Source organism: Papaver somniferum, chromosome 7 (assembly GCF_003573695.1).
Source record: "Papaver somniferum cultivar HN1 chromosome 7, ASM357369v1, whole genome shotgun sequence".
Lineage (NCBI taxonomy): Eukaryota > Viridiplantae > Streptophyta > Magnoliopsida > Ranunculales > Papaveraceae > Papaver > Papaver somniferum.
This window is the reverse complement of record NC_039364.1, coordinates 149,950,169-149,970,160: the sequence shown is the minus strand read 5'-3', so window position 1 is coordinate 149,970,160 and position 19,992 is coordinate 149,950,169. Positions and strand designations below refer to the sequence as shown.

The following is a 19,992-nucleotide window of genomic DNA, read 5'->3' as shown; positions in this document are numbered from 1 at the left end:
AATCTCAAGACCTTATTCATGGTACCAAGCTCAGTCCTACAGCTCCAGCCATAAGCCATCTTCTCTTTGCTAATGACTGCATGATCTTCTGTAAAGCAAACATGGAGGAATGTACAAATCTAGTCAAAGTTTTTCAGGACTTCAGCCAATCCTATGGCCAGATGATAAACTTCTCCAAATCTGGTATCTTCTTCAGCAAAAACACTAGTCCTGACACTGCTGAATCCATAAGTTCCTTTATGAAAGTCCAAAAAATTGTTTTAAAGGATAAATAGCTTGGATCTACCTTGTTTAATAAGAAGAGAAAAGTTCAAGCTTTCAAACCCTGCATTGATAAATTAAATCACAGATTAGCTGGTTGGAAATCTACAATGTCCACTGCTGGAAAAGTTACCATGACACAAACTGTTACCTCTACTTTAAGTATATACCAAATGAACTGCTTCAAACTTCCCAAATCTACTTGCAAGGAAATAAACTCCATCCAAAGAGACTTTTTCTGGAAAAAAGAACAAGACAAAACCAAACGGTCTATATTATATTGCTTGGGATACTGTCAACAAACCTAAGGACTTGGTTGGTCTGGGATTCAAAAACATGGAATTTTTCAACAATGCAATGATCATAAAAATAGCTTGGAGATTAATTTTTGAACCATACTCCCTGTGGTCTTGTTCTATGTAGGATTCTCATTTTCCAATCAAGATGTTATAAGGATGGAAACTAAACCCAAAAGCACTGATTCTAGGATATGAAAAGGTATTTTTGAAGGTATCTCAAACATCCAAAGATACTAACACTGGAAAATTGGTGATGGATCTCAAATTCACATCTGGAAAGATAGGTGGTTCTTGAGTCAAGAAACAATCCTGAACAAGCCACCTAACTGCCCTAATGATCTCATTATTGTCAACTAGCTGCTAAATGATAATGGAGAGTGGATCCCAAGTCTTGTCACCAGCTGGTTCTCTCAGGAAGTGCAACATATCATTTACAAGACTCATCATAAAAAGGAGGATCAAGGAAAAATTATATGGAGCCTCACTGAAAAGGGAGACTTTATTGTCAAATCTCTATGTGACAAGCAAATCTCTTATAAATATTCCAACGAAATTCAAAACTCTCATTGAGGGAAAATATGGAAGCTGAATACCTCTCTAGCTATTCACCTCTTTATCTGGATATGTGCTCATGGCATCCTACCTACTAATTCCAAGACTTCAAGCATTCTGCATTATATTGATCCTATTTGCAATATTTTTAAATGCAGTCAGGAGGACATCACTCACGCTCTAATGTCCTGCCCAGCTGCTAATGATGTATGGAATCATATGTTTGGTCTTCACCACCAAATATTTGCAAATGCTAGATTCTTCCATGACTGGATGAATACATGGTTTAAAGTTGGAATGACACTTGAGCTACCATTTGCTGGTTCATCTGGAAGGCCAGATGTGATATGATATTCAGGAAAATCACCCCTAATGCCCCTGATACTGCTGGAAAGATTTATCAACACTTATGCTCCTTCAATAAAGTGTTTCACAACCCTACCCATATCCTTAACAATCTGTACTATCATCGAAATCATGATGACATGAATGAAAGACTGATAGCTACTCATTAAGACAGATTAAGGATCACTATTAGCATCAGTTATTGGATGTTCTTCAAACTGATACTAATGGAGACACCTTTCTATACATTAACTTTGCTTAAATTGCTTTATCCTCTGCAGGATCATGCCTGGGAGCAAGAAATCTTAAAGACTATACCTTTGAAGTCATCAAAGCCTCAACAGGAGCATCTTTAGCACTGGAACGGGGAAAAGAGCTTCACAAGGCCAATATCAAATTTGAAGCTCAAAATGAAGATATTCTCAAAGCCATTTAGCAGGAATACAAACAGGAAGTTCAAGGAAGGTTCAGTCATGCTTATCACCAAATAAAAGAGGGAAACTTTGAAGAAATTGAATTTGTTCTGGGCACTCTAAGCAAAGTTGATCATCACCAAAATCTTCCGGTTATTAGATTATCTAAGTTTTCTATCCAATCTACTCTTTTTGGAAACTTTAACTGGAAAGGACCAAATCTCCATAATTTTTTTTAACTCTCTTCAATCTTTTGATGTAACAGATATAACTCCGAATCAGACCACTATGTATGCTATGGATAGATTTCATACTGGTGCTATTCCTAGCCCAACTGAAAAGTAACACTGTTTGTATGAGTTAGCTGCTCTTTCCGAGTCAGCTACTCTGTTTTCTTATAAAAATAAGATTTACAAGATACTTAACATCATAGTAACGTAACATATTCTGAATATTAAATCCAACTATTCCATACCGATTTCTGAATATTAAATCTTACCATTGCACACTAATTCCTTAGCAACCGGACAAGTTTAAGTGCATGTTTGGACTAAAAATAACAAACACATCCAAACCGATTAACAAGTCTAGTAACTGTAGAGATGTTGGGATCAAATGACCCAACCATTTTTCAAAATCATAGTAATACACGTGGATAAGGTAATAGGATCCATATAACCAACCATTTATCACGATTTTTTTTTTAAAATAAAGTAATATATGTGAGAAAATAATCATAATCTGGTTATCCTTGGACATAATCTGGTGGTCTTAGATTTCTACGGAATTGGTGTGTTGTTTCTATCTTTTGTTGGTGTTTTGTAATGGTGTGATTGCTGGAGTCTTTGGTGATGTTGCTGATGGAGCATCTGATGTCTTTAAAGAAGTTGGTGTTATTGTGATTTGTGTTCTATAGGAGAGAACTTGACTGTTTGTATGCAAAACCTTCATAAATAGAAATCAAACTCTAAAATAAATACTAGTGATAGAGCAATGTCGCTCGGTGTTATCTGAGATGCTCAACGACTATATCATCCAACATTTTTAAAATTGAAGATGCATATTTCGTGTCTTTGGAGTGGAGACTCCATATACATACCTACATAGATTTGTAATATGATGATTTTATTAGTTGATCACCGTGACTGATCAATTACCTACAAGCGATTTTTTCGATTGATACTAGTTTGGGGTTTGTAGTTATCTTATCTATTAGTCAGATCGTCAGTTCATTATGTAATAGGAGAGAAAATCACTGAGAAATATTACTTTATTGATCAGTGTCTGTTGTGTACATTATACTTGGTTTACAACTTTAAGCTTTCTGGCTATTTATACTAGCGCAATTATCACGTTGGAAGCATGTCTATTTGGGAACCTCCTTAGTCTAGATAGAAGTGATATCATGACCACTCAAACATTACTTTCTTTTCAAGAAACTTTCCGACCTGGATAACTCTTCTTTGTCTCGTGGCTCCTTTTCCAGGTCATGAGCTCTTGGTTCTGACTTCTAGCTGTGTCTTCGGTCTTTATCTTTGTCATGGGCTCCAGAACTCAGATCCCTCAAGTGGTTTAATCTTATACTTCAGATCATGATTGTGGGAATATGACGTCCTTCAAGTCTTGAACGTACTAAAGACTTGTTCACCCGATCTCGACTTATGTTCTATTTCAGCGCTCCAACTCGTATAACCTGTACACCTGTTAGTACTTGGTAGATGTTATATTTTGCCATCTACATATTTTCCCCCCAGTTTATTTAAAGTTTAGTCTTTGACTGTACTTTATGTAAACTTCAGTTCTTTTTTTCTGCTTATAGAAGTTCAGATCGCTTTTTACAACTGCAAGAGATGTAACTTTTATTTTGGTGTAAATATCATATTTACAGCTCAACTTTTTAGGTTAGATAGGAGATAAAAAAAATTATTTGGGAGGTATTACCGAGATCTCGAATCTTTGATATCTTTTTCTGATATGGTATGCCTTTCTCTCCCTTAAAAACAGAGAGTATCTTTTGGTAAAGATGTTGATTTGTCAGCAGTTATCGAGGTTGCATTTATTGCACCTTTGAAGGTTATTCGACACATGTTGATTTTTGGGCATCTACTTTAATTCCTTTGAGAAATATTAACCACTAATCCTTGGAAATTCCAAGAGTTATTATTGCCCCATAATGAGCATAGTAGTTATTCGGGACTGTTATCCACAATCAATCTCCAAGGTGATGAGTTTGGAAGGACACTGATCGATGCCGGTATCACAATCAACATCATCTTTCTCAAGACACTCAGAGTCATCGGCATCACTCGGAAAGAAGCTGTTCACAAGTCAATATTAATCAAGGGCCATCAAGCGAAATCCATAAATGCTTATGGTCACTCACACTGCAGATGAACATGGGTGTTGTCTAGACAGAAACCAAATTCTACATAATTAAGGAGGATCCAGGATATGACATGATTCTAGGACGAACGTGGTTACACTCCAACAAGGTAATTTCTGACAAACTACCTTCGTCAGCATACCTTCGTGAAGAAGGATACTCGAATTCGATTCCAGAGGGTTTGATAGATGGCCCCTCTCTCCACTACTTAAATGAATTTGAGACTCTGATTACATTGAAGAAAGAACATGAAGTAGATGCACGTCATTAATCCATGGATGTCACAAATCCTTTCAACATATATCTTCCTTCCAAGTGAATGGACAACCCTTGGATGCACTTGGGGACTTTATCTTGCTGGTCAAATCAATTTAAGTCCATTTAAGTTAATGTGATCCACATAGACAAATTGGTGAAACCTGATGTCAGTATTGAAGGAAATGAAACATCAACAACAGAATCTCTAGACCCCTATTGAGGAACTTCCTTTTATTACTGATTGTATCCAGAGTGGAGACTATTGCTGCTATCTGTCGTAACAACATCAATTTCGGGATGACGCCACTTCACATAAAAGTGATATTGAACTCCCAATCAAAGAGTTTACCTTCAACCTCGGGATGATAAAGGCACCAACTAGATTGTGAATATAAAAGGATCATTGTATGGAGGATCAAATATAATTCAGTTATTGTATCTATTTCAATCACCAATAGTCTCTGGAGAAAAACCAGCACTGGTCTCAATATCAACAATGGTCTTAAGAGCAACGTCCTCATGACCATCTTCATCAATTGTCCATTCTCTGCAGGCTCTACTTGGAAATGTTACTCAATGGATCACACTGTTCCAAGCACAAAGGATTCATGTCAAGATGCATAAACATGGAAATATGTTAATATAAACTCGTCTTAAAGATTCCACATCAAATGGGCACAAGTCCAAGTCTTCTAAATATGTTTTTTTACAACCTCTACAAATGGGATGCAACACACTTCAGGCCACGGGTTTAAAAAACATACCAATGGGTGAAGAGTTAGACAATACTTCCTTAACTAAAGATGTTCATCTATGTGTCTCCTATAACATATCAAAAGGGCACTGCAATCGGGCATACGAGCTGAAATGTATGGCCTTTATGGTCAAGTATGTGGAATCTAAAAAAATTGCACGGGATTACAGATTACAAATGTGTATGCTTCGTTGACCGACCTAAAAAACTCCAAATTGAGTGATTCTTTTTTCATGTGATAACTCGGTCTCTTAGCTTCAAAAATTTGGGTCAAACACTGAATTATGATGTTTTATGAGGTTTCGAAAACTTCCAGAACATAATACATTAAAACAGAAATTTCTAGACGGGATTCATCACCTTGACGGTCGATCGATGACCACCAGGTCTTTACACCAAGTCCTTTATCAAGGTAACTACACCTTCGACCACTTTGCACTAAGTTTTTATACCTGGGCATTCTACCTAAATTTTTTCGAGAAAGAGGAAGCATGAAAAGAGGAGTTAACAAATACTGGGGATTGACGATTCACTAACCATGACACACAGTCTAGAAACGCGACGTGCATTGTGGTAGTCCGATTTAACCGCACATCATCAAAGACATACTGCAATTAATGCATTGCAACATGATCTTTGCATCATCCCCTCTTGAGAGAAATCTTAGTCATGGTCCCATTACCAGGTTCCAGAAGTGATGTTTCTACAACCTCATAGAAACAAAAATGGTACTTCAAGCACTAGGTTCATGTATCAAACAAGAATCTCAAATCAAAAGTGAGCCAATGACACAAAGTCCTTCATCAAGCATTCAATATACAAGCAGATTTTCCAAAGACCTAAAATGACTTATTTTCAACAAGTTCGTCTAGAGAAGTTTTACACTGTCCTGCACAAAATCGCAAATTTAGGATCAATTGATGAAGAATTAAATGATGGGAAATATACCAATTTCTTTGTATGGATGTCCTATAAAACATATAAAAGTCACATCAATCAGATGAATGAGCTAAGAAATATGAACCAAATATTGGACATCATCATTGCTGAAAAATTCCTGAAATCTTCTTAGAAGTTTAATGATTCGTCAACACTAAACGAGATTAAAACTCAAAAAGATACTTTAAAAGCTGATAGGAAATCTTCTGGGCATCAAAAATTTGGGGTAGATCATCAAAAACGAACATTGTATGAAGATTTTACAGCTTTTTAAACAAGACCCTAATTTCTGAATTTTCTGATGACGAATCATGAAGAAATTCCTCATTCATCCACATGGATGTGCATCCATTCGACCATCAAATGAAAAGTTCATGTTGCTATAAAGATAATACAAGATGAAAATTTATTTGGGTCCTCCACAAACCATTTAGGGAGTTAGAGAAACGACAACAAACATAATGCATCAACGTCATCATTGTCAGGCGATTCACCAACCAAAGTTGATCGTCCTTAAAGTATATATACTACCATACACTCATATAAAAATCAATTCCACTGCAATTGGTGATATACAACTGGTCCCCCGATGATCAACCTGTTGCTGGATGAAGAAAGATCCAAACCTTCCTTTCATATTAATTGGTCAGAGGAAAATGAATTTCCTTATAAAAGTCAAACGGGACCAACTGCACACAGTTGGCCCTTCTAACCATGTCGGTAAGCGGTGCAACACCAATTTATGCTTTCCATACAATGCTCCTTCAAGCATTACTACATCAATTATTGATCCTTCAGCAATTATTCGACACTATTGGAGCATCATCAAATCGGAATTCCTGGTAACATCTAATAACTAAGCTTGTTCATTCACTTTGCTTATGTTAGTAAAAATCACCATTTATATGCATACTGCGGAACATAATTGTCCCACACTAAGCAAGGGACTTAATGTTGATGGTGGATTTTTGAAGAAGGTTAGATTTGTAAAATCACATTGAGAATTATGTATTTTTGACCACATCATGAGTATAAGGGATTCTATGTCTTCACGTTCCGTAAGAGAAGTGAACTGCAGTTCTGTAACCTCGTCAAAACAATAATACATGACAACAATATCATAGCCTCTTACTCAAGAGCTCTCAATATTCCATGTATCTCATATTGAGCAACTCGGTATTCCTTTCAATGTCTAAAATACATTTGAAAGATATATGGTGCTATAATCATTCTCATAATAATATTCAGAACAAACATGATATTGCCATCTCATGTCTAAATCAATCAATCGCTTCTAGAAAGGTTGTCTACTAGTACAAGGAGGTTTATTAAAGCACTTATAGACAGGTTATCTGCTAATACAAGGCATTAATCTAGTTCTAATCAATTCGTATGAATTCCTAGAAATATTCAGAATAAATATGATGTTGCCGTCTCATATCTCGATAAATTGAGTATACTAAATGCTACTAGACAGGTTGTTTGTTAGTGTAAAGCATTTAACTAATTTCTTCTAGTGCTAAATTTTCCGGATGAATTCCTAAAAGAAATACACTAATTCACCCCAATATTCATCTACTTCAATTCATGACTTTCTCGGCTGAATACCAAGAATTAGTAATGAATTATTCACCTTTTGGGCATAAGGGACACCCTCGAGTAAGCCCCGAGTGAAAGGCACAGGTGTATTTAGTAATAATGCTCCAAAGAGCATCTAAAAACATGAATGAAGTAGGATATGTGATACTCATCAAAAGAGGAAAAGAGGGGAGAGAAAACAAATAAAATCATATAAGAAAAAGGGTTTTAGTGCGACCGGTCATCATAACCCGTCCCCATCTTTTTGCTTATTTTAATTATTTTATTATTGTTTGGTATTTCCTTTATCAAAGACTCTCTCCTTGGATCAAACTCTTGTATATTTGCATATCTTATCGAATCTTGCTCCTTGGACCATGTGGTTTGCAAAGCAAGTAGTCCCGCAACCATCATGCCTTTCCACCATAAAAAAATATTAATAAAAAATTGTTTTAATATTTTCAAATATTGGTCTTTCAATCAAAATTCTACTCATCCTTAGAGCAAAATCAAGAGTTTCAGTTAAGATCAAACTCTTATGAAAATATAAAATAATGCTCGAAGTACCATCAAAGAATACCAAAAATACCCAGAAATGGTCCGCACATCACCTTTCCATCATAAACAACCGATTGGTCCACTGTCCATGGCCGGTCCTATTCCACTCATTGATTAATCACCTAAGTAATCATCCTTCGTCCATATTTGATTCGAACTCTTTTCATCAACTTGGGTTATCATCAATTTACCACCAGTTAGTCCCACGACCACCAATAACCGGTTTCGACACCCCTTGGCGTTCGTCATTCTTCCATGATTAGGTTTTACTACCTAATCATCTACTAGAACACTATCTTTAATTATGATTAAAACACTAACTATTCATCCTTGCACCAAATGCTCTGCAATTGACTTTCGTGAATGCTCTGCAATGCACTTGGGCACTACATGGTCGGTCCATCACCACCATGGCCGGTCCCCTCTCATCCATTGAACCAATTCAATCATTGGTAGATCATTCGTCTTAATCAAAATTAGGGTTTTGAACCTAATGCTCTGCATAGCATAATTCTGAACAGGTTCAAAGACCAATTATTTTTATATTAATCCAGAAATTAATATTTTACTTATAAATTTAATATTCGGTCCAACTACCAATATTTTATTAATATTTTATGAAACTGTATTATTTATTCAGAAGAAGTAGAATTACAAGAATTAGATGGAAGCCCGGCAACAAGCTGGGCTCCAATTCCTTTTTGAATGACAACACCAATCCTATGAAAGAGAAAATCCCCCACTATAAATTGCTCTGCAAAGCAATATTGATTCAACTATAAATATTCGAGAAGCAATATGAATACTGATTCATCTATCAGTATTTCATTGGTTCATCACCAACACTCAGTTAGTTCACCAACCTGGTCTGACCAATATTTTAATATTATAATCTTTATGCTTTTCATTCGACTTACTCATGACATGTGGATCGTATATGAACTTTCTACGATGATTCAAATATGATCATCTTCATATGACTTACTTTCAAATGATTCAAAAGATTGCATAATGGTTTATGATTGATCCAACCCATGCTTATCAATCCAAGTCATTCGACTATCTTTGCTTCTTCAGCTAGCATAATGATATGCTACAATCATCAGTGACCCATCATACTCAATGTCTATGGTTCATAAAGTATGATGCAGTTCCAGGAAACACTTCATGCTTCATTCATTATAAACTTGAATTACTAACTATGCTCAGTCCATCAGTTAAGACTCATAGTCTAACTAGGCCAATGATTGACCACATAAAATACGTCTGCAGGGAAGAATTTCACATGAGAAATCAATTCATGTCACATGGGGGGATATACACTAGAGTTTTGGTTTGGCGGCCTACAACACGTGCAATGTGCAATACATCCACGATGAGAAATGCGAGTAAGTCGTGCTGGCAGTTTAAGGAGTAAATTGAGTAGTTGATGGTTGATCAACCAAGTCTCCCACGCAAATTGGAACTGGTTTACACATGATTCTCACTTCCCTATTCCTCCACTTCCTTCAACAGCCACCACTTACAGGAGATCGATGTACTGTAATAAATAGGTTCCTTAACCTACAATATGGATAACTTAACCCAACTTAGCAAGAACTGAATTCATCTCATCAGATATCAGTCATCTAATCACCATATCAAAACACACAAAATATTTCTCTCGTCTTACATAGAGAAATCATCTAAAAAGCAGTTCAACACATCACACATCAATCAATCTCCATTGATCTCTACACATTCTCAACTTCTCTCCCTACAAACTAACGCTTCTCCTTCCTTATGACCCGAACTGAATATGGAACGACCAATATCTTGCTTTAGGAAAGAGTCCTACAGATTATTCTCTCGAACTCAAAGTACTCCCGTGCAGTACATTTGTTCAAAATCTTAAATAATTTGCTTCATCGAGCACTTGCCTCATCCATCACTTCTACCCAAAAGACCAGTGAAATGTTTTTGCCCACGAACAATGCTATATTTTATCATCTACATATTTTCCCCAGTTTAATTAAAGTAAGTCACTGGAGACTTTTTTTATTAGAATCTAGTTCATTTTTGCTTTTGATAGTTCTTTTTTTTTGCAGCTCTTAGCTAGCCCTTTTGGTAGCTCATAGCTTTCTGTGCCGACCTGCATGAGTTGGTTTGGATGGGTCACCTGAGTGTCTCTTTAGGTGTTACTCCCCCTTCAAATCACTTTAGATGAGATGGTGTACCTGAGTGCCTCCTTGTGTGTATCCCCTTTTAAATTACCTATGGGATTCCGAGTTTTTCTAGGTTTTACGCATGTCCTCTTTCTCCCTCAAAAGTTAAATATTTTCAAAGATACTTCAGATATGATTTTCTGTTTACAGTGTTTCGTCTAGTCATGTCAAACTGGGTATTTAATACTTCCTTAAGGCTTAGTTGTTTTTTGAAACTTTGTACCATGATTTATTCGCGAGTTGTATTTTACTCAGTAATCAAGCTAATCAATTTTGTGATGCTCAATTATTCTTTTAAAATATATTTTTTTACTCTGCTGATAATTATTAGCACAATTTCCAATTTTTCAGTGCACTATTCACCTTCTTGGAATACCAAAAGTTTGGTAATCTATTGCGATATTTTTTATCCACTTTCAGTCGTGCATTTGTTGATTTGTAGTAGTGGGTTACCACTATACATGTCTTTAATGCATGTAGAAAAGTAGGAGTAATTTTCCGTCTTTACCGGTTATCACCCTTTCACTTTCTTTATCTTTTACTTAGCATAAAAGGAAATCTCTGTAAAATTTTTATTTCTCAATTTCAACTTTTAGTCTATCTTTAAGGAATTTCTCTTGGATCTCCAAAATTCTTAATTTTTTTTCTAATCTCTCCGAATCTTCCATCTTTTTCTGAATCTGTTGAACTTTCTCCTTCCAAGTACATCAATGGCTTCTACTGCCTCCAGTTTTGAAGCAACTACTTGAGGCTTACTGCCTTCCATCCAATATCTAGGTACGTTACTCTTTCCCATCTTTGGTCCGCAATGTTACAGATTATGGAGAAGATAAACTCCTCATACCAGAGTCTCATCTTGTTTGCGGTTTCAGAATTCATATTCTTCATCTTGTCCATGAGTACCTTTGCCTTCTAGACCTTGCTCCAATAGAGATGGAATCAAAATTTTACTTTTTCATGGATAAAATCATCGGGGCCAACAAGGGTTTGGCTGAGGGCGAGAAGATGACCGCTCTTATATTAAAACCCAGTTTTCTTGTACTGTTAACAAGGACTCTGGTCTGACGAATGGCAAAAACAGTGTTACTGATAACAATAAACATCCACTTACCTTTTTTTGGCTTTTGGGAGTATGGTCGTGCTCCTGTGGCAGGTGAACCTCTCCTGAGAACTCATATCAGAACAATCAAGTCCCATAACAAAAGAGCCAAATATGTTCAACCGGCTACCAGATAAATGGTCACGAGTTTGTCCCTTGTTGGAACACGCTTGGACACACCAGGGACCCATCAGAGGCACTACATACACATATCACAAACATTTTTAGTACAAATATATATTAAAAATAAGCTTAATTTTTGGTACATAAGTTACTATATCAGTAGACTAGTTAGTAAGTTCGCGAATCATGAGAGTGTAATTCCGAATCCATCCGTATTTATCATCCGTACGTCTGGAATCCCGACCTAGTTTCCCGAAATCCAGCCCAATACGAATTATAAACGTGTTTATGAATTACCGTATCATACGACCCGTACGATATTTTGTCACGTCATCACTAATTATAATTCTTTATTATATATTTGACTTTTAAAAACTTTCATACACCAATCTGATTCCGATACCACCGATGAACTTGTTATTTGCTGATTGTAATGCACAAATCATATGCATAGTTCATGTAAATTATTAAATCATAATATCTAAGGAAAAACTATGTAAACAAATGATTTTTTACAGCTTAAATTGGCATACTCTAAAACGGATTATACACGTACGTATATCTTTCTACGTTACTGCCGAATCACGAACCGTTAACCGGATTTTTAACCGAATTTGATTTTTATGAATCCATATAATACTCGTCTGTATCGCGTTCTGAACGTTTCCCATACCCTGAATTACTAACTAGCGACCACATGGTTATTCATTTACAAGTTTTTGTTCTTCAATAATTTATTATTATCATTTAAAAATTAATACGTATAAAACAAATTTGTATTTTGGAAATTAATATATATCTTGTGAAAAATTCCCGGGAGAAATATCATGTGAGAGAACAGATGACTCATTTCAGCCTTTTACTATCCCAATGCTAGAAGCATCCTATCCTGCTCTCGTCCGCTAGACACTTTTACAGAATATTATTTGGGATGTTTAGAGCAACCACAGTCATGAGACGGACCAAATACCAAAAGCCAGACTAAAAGCCAAAAAAATTTGGTATTCTGGGTGTTCAAGCGCAATGGGGGACGACCAAAATTTGGTGAAGCGTAACTTATACGAACGCTTGGTGCAGACGGAACTTATACTCACGTTTCTTGACCGAGCGTTCTTTAAAATATGCGTCTGAATGAAACGGAGTTATTACGTGCGCCTGATTGAGGCGTAGGTATAGTTCACGCCTAACATGGGACGGCGATGGGAAGTGCGTCTACTGGGACGGAGAAGTTATGTGCGTCTGATACATACGGAGATAGAAAGTGTGTATGAATCGGGCGGACATAGAAGGTGCGTCTGGGTAGGGCGTACTTACTATCAACGCCTGAAATGGGGCGTATTTATTATCAACGCCTGAAATGGGGCGTATTTATTATCAACGCCTGAATGCTTATGCTTGGAGTGGAGTCAGTCAGACAGAAACAAGTTAACAAACACTCTCTTATTCAAACAGCAACAAGGAAAGAAAAAAGAACCTCTAATTTCCTCTTCTCTTCTTCACATCATTTGTTTCATTAAATGGAACCACCCATGAAAAAGCAAACTAAAACAATCTCTATGTCAACATTAATTGGATTTGATCAGATCTCAACAAAATCCGATAAAATCTCATCTGAAGATGTGAAAATTCTCACTTCTAATGGACTTAGAATCTTTGCTAACTCCATTCTATTGGTAATTAATTCTTCAACTCTAGTTTCTTAATTATTGCAATTTCTCTAAAACATGCGTCTCACTCATACGCCCATAAAACATGCGTCTCACACAGACGTTAATAATACGTCCGTCTCCCGCATACGGTCATAATACATGCGCCCGGACCAGGCGCTTTTAGTAACTGCGTCCAAACCAGGCGTTTTTAATAACTGCGTCTGCTATGGGGCGTAGGTTTTATCTACGTATGGCCCGGCGGTGTTTATAATAACGCCTAACTCAAACGCTCTATATACATCCGCCCCATTATCATACGTTATTTATACGTACGCCCGATGTGGAGCGTCCACTATACTTCCGTCTGAAATCATACGCCCACTATACTTCCGTCCCACTATTAATCATTTTAGTCTGGGTTGGCGACCACATTTGGTCGCAAACCCTAATTAACTGGACTAAATATGGTTTTAGTCAGTACCACTGCGGCTGAATTTGGGACCAAATTTGGGTATAGTCCCCAAATTTGGTCATGACTGTGGTTGCTCTTAGGTGTCACATGAAATCATTATACATCTTTTAACAAGAAATATGTTAATTGTTTGAGAAAGTTCCACGTTTGGTGTACTTGCTTCAGGACTTCCATCTACATTTACATTATGATATATCAAGAAACAAGCAAGATACACAGTACCAAGTGTAGGGTTTATAAGCCAACATCTAGAGTCTAGACTAGGTTAGGCTATCCCAGTACCATTCCCTGTATGATTCCCATCTTGATTTGCTTTTCTTGTTGCTCACATAAAAGGTCTGTTTCCAAATTTCTTTGTTTGGCTACCAAACAACTGTAAATTAAGTAATCCTTACCTTCTTATTGTATACAAATCCTAAACAGAAAGAGTTCACACTTTTTGGTATTAATATAATGTACGTCTATCTTAGGCACAATTTACTTGTACCTCTAGCTCTAGGAAACCATCGTCATTCAGCAATGCAGTTGGCAATTGGTCGTATGAATATGTTTTACCTAAAATGGGGTTCGATTCATCTGAATTAGGTGGTGTATATTTCTTGCTTATTCATACAACTTTAATTCATACCTACTCGTATGAATTTTACAAATTCCAAATATAGAAGAGCCAACTAATAACATTGAACCTATTCGAGGAATATTAGCAAGCATGAATCCTGCGGCACAAAGATACATTTAAAATTTGAGAAATGGCCACACAAAATATACCGATTAGAATTTAGACGAGTCAGATACAACTTTCTGACAGTGTGCTGCTGACACTAGAATTAGTATCTGACAGGGAGATGCACTTCCCATGATATTACTGAAGAGCGAAGAATGTGATATTCCACATATTGATTCAGACTCGACTGTGATACATCCAATCTTTCTAACTAAAAATGCGGGAGGACGGTTACATAATCCCAAAATTCAAGCATGATGATTTGCTTTGGCGTGAGTGGGTTAAGCTGCCATCATCATCATCGTCACCTTTTTGATAAAAAAGAAAGAATTGTGGGTATAAGAGCATCCACAGTGGGCGAGTATAACCAAAAATTTGGGATGAGATCGTAACGCAGTGGGACGGAGTAAAGATTAAATCCCAGCCAAAGATCAAATCCCAGATCATATTTGGTCGCGATCAAATACCAAATCCTAATATAGTCGGGCGTAAATTTAAAGTACGCTTGTTGCTGGGCGGACACCCAACCATCCGCCCGTTCACTTACTCATCAGGCGGGCACCAAACCATCCGCCCCATTCAAAATGAAATTCATCAGGCGGACACCCAATCATCCGTCCGTTCACATTTCGTCAGGCGGACACCAAACCATCCGCCCCATTCAAAATGAAATTCATCAGGCGGACACCCAACCATCCGCCCGTTCACTTACTCATCAGGCGGACACCAAACCATCCGCCCCATTCAAATTTCGGGCTAAACCAATTTTACGCCCCATTCAAGCGTACACCAAATTTACGCCCGTTTTCGTGCGGTGATTAATTTTACGCGCGACCAAATTTGGTCTTCTCCCCATAACGTCACAGTACAGATTAAACTCATATTTGGTCTTTTTTTTTGGTCTTTGATCTTTGAGTTTAGTCGTACCATTGCAGTCGCTCTAAGTTGCTGGATAAAACAGTTTTTAGGTCACCAATAATTGATGTCATAGCTCAACCACACGTGTTTATGGTCTGAAGGAATCATTGGTCCAGATTATATTAGTTGGAGAGTGACTGTGACAGATAAGATAATCCATGCTTGTATAAAGCTGGAGGAGCTGGATACCACCACCGATGTAAGCTCATTATTATGCGCTCACCACTACGTTATGATTACCCTCTCCACCGTCAGATGCTCCTCTGGATTCGAATCTACCAAATTGAGCTTCTGATAAACGGCTAAGATATAAGGAGGTCAAATTGAACAGACAAGTTTGTTTGGAGATTTAGCTGAGGTGTATGGTTAATGATAATCAGTCAATCACTTTAATTATTTACTTAATTAATGAATAATGATTGAAAAAGGTAGTAATTATTATTCAGAGTTTAGAGATTCTTTTAGCACTGAACTGTTCCGACATGCCATGCTGCCTTAAGATTTTATTCGTAAAAACTCCTGCCCGTGATAGACCCCCCTTAATGAACTAGGATCTGTCCCAATTTAATAAGAAACTTCATATGCAATTGAATGGATACATTATGCAAGCGAATCTGCTGAGACACATTTACATACTTCTACTTAAGTTCAGGGTTAAGGAGCAACATCCGCGACCATTCTCAGTGGGTGTCTTTGTCTCAATCTCATGTCTGGACGCCTCGTAGGCATTTCGAAATGCGCGCAGGCCATATTTGCAATCACAGGTTTTTCTTATGCTGTTAAATACAAATAGCACATAGCTAGGATAAATACACAAATGAAGATGAATGAAGAATTAAAAAAAACAACAACACGGTGGTGGGACTGGGATCTTTAGATGGTGAAGAGACGCAAAGAAGAGTCCAAGACTTCAAGTAGCGTGAGAGCCAAAAACATCTCTTTCTCTTAACTTTTGTGTTCTTACTTAATAATCTAACGGCTCAGCAAAGAACTGAGCCACCACAAATCGGTATAGCCGTCGGATGGTTAAAAGAGATCGATGACATTTGTTTATACTTGTCTCTTGTTCAAGGCAGCATTGTTGTTGTGTTGTTGATTTTTAAGTTTCAAGTCGGCTAAGCATATCTCTCTCTTTCTTTCTCTCATTCTCCCACTCCCTTTCCTCTCTTCTCCCCAAAACCTAATCTTCACATTTTCTTCTCATCAATCTAAACAAAAATCAAACATTGTTCTTCAGTGGAAAACCTTGAGGCATTCATCCAACTAATGGTACAGTAGAAGTTGTTGTTTTTAAAATGAATTAGGTTTTTCTTTTCTGTCTTTAACAGTTGGGTCATGAAAATGTTGTGTTGTTTGTAATGCAGGAGGAATCGATGTTGGTACCACCATGGCTGGAAAAGTTGTTGTCAACAAATTTCTTTACAGTGTGTAAGATGCATAGCGATTCAGCCAGAAGCGAATGTAATATGTATTGTTTAGATTGCAATGGCGATTCTTTTTGCTTCTATTGTCGATCCTCTAGGCACAAAGATCATCGTGTTATCCAAGTAAGTTCCCCCCAAATTTTGAAAATTTAATCGAATTTTGGTACTATATGTATTAGTGAGCAGTAATGAAAATGTGATGATTAATGACAGATAAGAAGATCGTCGTATCATGATGTAGTGAGAGTGTCAGAAGTTCAAATGGTGTTGGACGTTAATGGTGTACAAACTTATGTGATAAATGGTGCTAGAGTTTTGTTCTTGAATGAACGACCACAGCCGAAAGCTGCTTCCGGTACCAGTACTAAAGGTGTTTCTCATATTTGTGAAATTTGTTGTCGGAGTCTTCTCGATCCTTTTCCATTCTGCTCTCTCGGTTGTAAGGTAGGTAATAATCAATTTTAGTTCTTACATTCACAATTCCATCTGCATTGTCGATTGATCATTGAATTCATCATTTTCGAATAAATTTATGCATGACGACTATGATGAATATGATTAACATCTTAGTCACCCACTATATAGTTGGGAAATTAACGGGGTTACTTAAGAATTGATTTATCATTTATTTGTGTTACTTTTTGAAACTTAAGCTTGTAGGAATAAAAAGAAATGGGTATGCCAACTTTACCAATAATGATCAAGATGATGATTTGATAGGATGTAAGAATCAAGGAATGATATCAAAGATGATGAAAATATCAAGAAATCACAGTCGTCAACAACAACAACGACAACAACATCGCGATCGTGATCATAATTATAAACAAACTCAGGAATTGCGTGAAGGAATACAATACGATATGTACCCATCACCTCCCACGCCACCTCCGCAGCCTCCTCCTCATCACCCATCTTCGAGAATCAGTAGAAGAAAAGGTATTCCCCATAGAGCACCCTTTGGGCCCTAAATAATGGAACCCTTAGCTAGAGTGTATATAGCTAATATTCTTCTAACTCATCAATTCATCCCCATTCCATTTTCTTTTTACCTTACCTTTCCTTCCCTTAAAGTAAGGATTGGGTGCCCTTCTTTAAACAACACTATTGTGTAGATGAAGTAAATTCATTAGTTAAAATGAACTAACGTTGAATTGTCAATCATAGAAATTGATTGATCAAGGTGCAAGGTGTAAAATTGTGTAATAATTCAATCCTATAACATTAATGAAAAAACCGCAATAATGTGAAGTTAGATATACCAGGTATTATGATGGGTTCAGATGTGACATCTCCAGAGTAATTTGCGCATTTTATTTCGTGATTATTTCTCCCAATTAGAAATCCAATGATGCTTGGGATGCTATTCTAGCATCGAGAATATAAAGGTGTGAACATGATTTTATTTGTCTAAAATTGAGATTTGTTTCGGGATTATTTCTCGATTAATGTATCATTACCATTTGAAAAAAAGTGTCACTCAGAGTGTGAGAGTAGTAGTATACCATGTGTCAAATGGTTGGGTGAGATGCTACTAGATATAAAATGTTGGAGTAACATGTGAATAATTTATTTTTTGTTGTAGTAGAATAATAGGGGAAAAAGGAAGAGGCAGAGAAGAGAGGGATTTCTATTGATTAGCCTATTACATAGGTAGAGTATCATTTATATACATGTAAAGAGGAACCCCTATGCTTCTAGTTGGGAAGCACACCCATGGGTCGTAGGCCCTACAACACTCCCCCTTGTGTGGTCCAGTAGAACCTGTTTGTATTGCTTCACGTATAGTGCTTCACATGTAGGTCTTCAAATGTCGTCCTCTTCTCGATGACTTGTGCCGAAATCAATCGCCTCATTAAAACTTTGACAAGGAAAAACCCAATGGGATAAAACCTTGGTAAAACTCTTCACATGTTTTCACGTATTTTACATGTAGTTCATCACATGCAATATGATTTTCAAATATCGACGAGTCTAAGTTAATTGCCTCGTTCAAACTTCGTCAGGAAAACCCAAAGGGACAAAACCTGAACTAAAGAAAAAGAGTACAATATTAAGCAAACTTAGTACATATATGGACTCAAATATGTTGCCTCATTAAAAACCTTTCCGAGTAACAAAATCCTGTGGGAAAAAGCAACCTCGGTGAAGGAAAATAGTTCAACACACCATTAGATACTCTCCCTGATGTTAGATAATTTTCATTAGTCTAATGCATTCAAAAGGAGTTTATCACACTTTACTTTGGTGACTTGAATGTTTATAAGACCATGTTGTTGATTCTGGAAGTTACGTTGCTTAAGAGAATATCGCGTTTCATTTCTTTGATTCAGATATTTTCAGTAATATCAACGCGATCTCTATGTCTTCAACGTTCAACATACTTGATGTTTTTAGCGTTGTCTCGCTAAACACCTTGTCGATTAACAAAACCCTTTGGGAAAAACTATTCTCGATCGAAGGGAAAAAGAGTACAACACATCTTCAGTTTCGAAGTAAAATATGTCGACATCATATCCTTGGATCCTCCCCCTGATGTCGGCATCTCCCCCTGATTATTTTCAGAGTTGTTCCAGACAGTTTCTTTAGTCATGTACTTTTTGGAACTGAATATCGGTAATGACTTAGAAAATAGTCTACCATGTTTCCCCCTAATTACTTTCGTTGGAGAAGAGATTGTTGTTCCTTCATAATCAACAACCTTTGGATTGCAGTTCCTTTAGCATTTATTTTTATGGCTTTGCTGGGATAAAACAAACTCATGTAAAATGGTTACTTTTAAGTACATGATTACATTCATTGTACCATTCCAATGACGATGCGTTGGCGCTGAGCTATATTTATCTAACAAGTTCTATGAGGATGTAAAATTTAATCGAGTATATTACTATACTAAGTACAACAATGCGTATATTGTACTTAGATATGGGAATTTCATTCCCAACACATCTTCGTCATCTTCCTTTAGGTGAAATGGTCAATTACTTACATTTGAACCTCGACTAATCATGGGAGTGCTATCAGGATGCATGTCTTTAT

General features: G+C 36.8%; 1 protein-coding gene across 2 annotated transcripts; it reads left to right on the top strand.

Moving 5' to 3' along the window:
• The first annotated feature begins 16,611 nt into the window (after nt 1-16,611).
• Nucleotides 16,612-18,225, top strand: LOC113293067. Of its 2 annotated transcripts, none has more exons than XM_026541833.1 (4): nt 16,612-16,798; nt 16,894-17,076; nt 17,167-17,397; nt 17,614-18,225. In XM_026541833.1, exons 1-4 carry the CDS (start codon nt 16,796-16,798, stop codon nt 17,617-17,619), a joined length of 423 nt encoding a protein of 140 aa, XP_026397618.1. In that variant the 5' UTR covers nt 16,612-16,795; the 3' UTR covers nt 17,620-18,225. The 2 variants fall into 2 exon arrangements, with proteins under 2 accessions (XP_026397618.1, XP_026397617.1); XM_026541832.1 differs by having other exon boundaries at nt 17,607-18,224.
• The last annotated feature ends 1,767 nt before the right edge of the window (nt 18,226-19,992 follow it).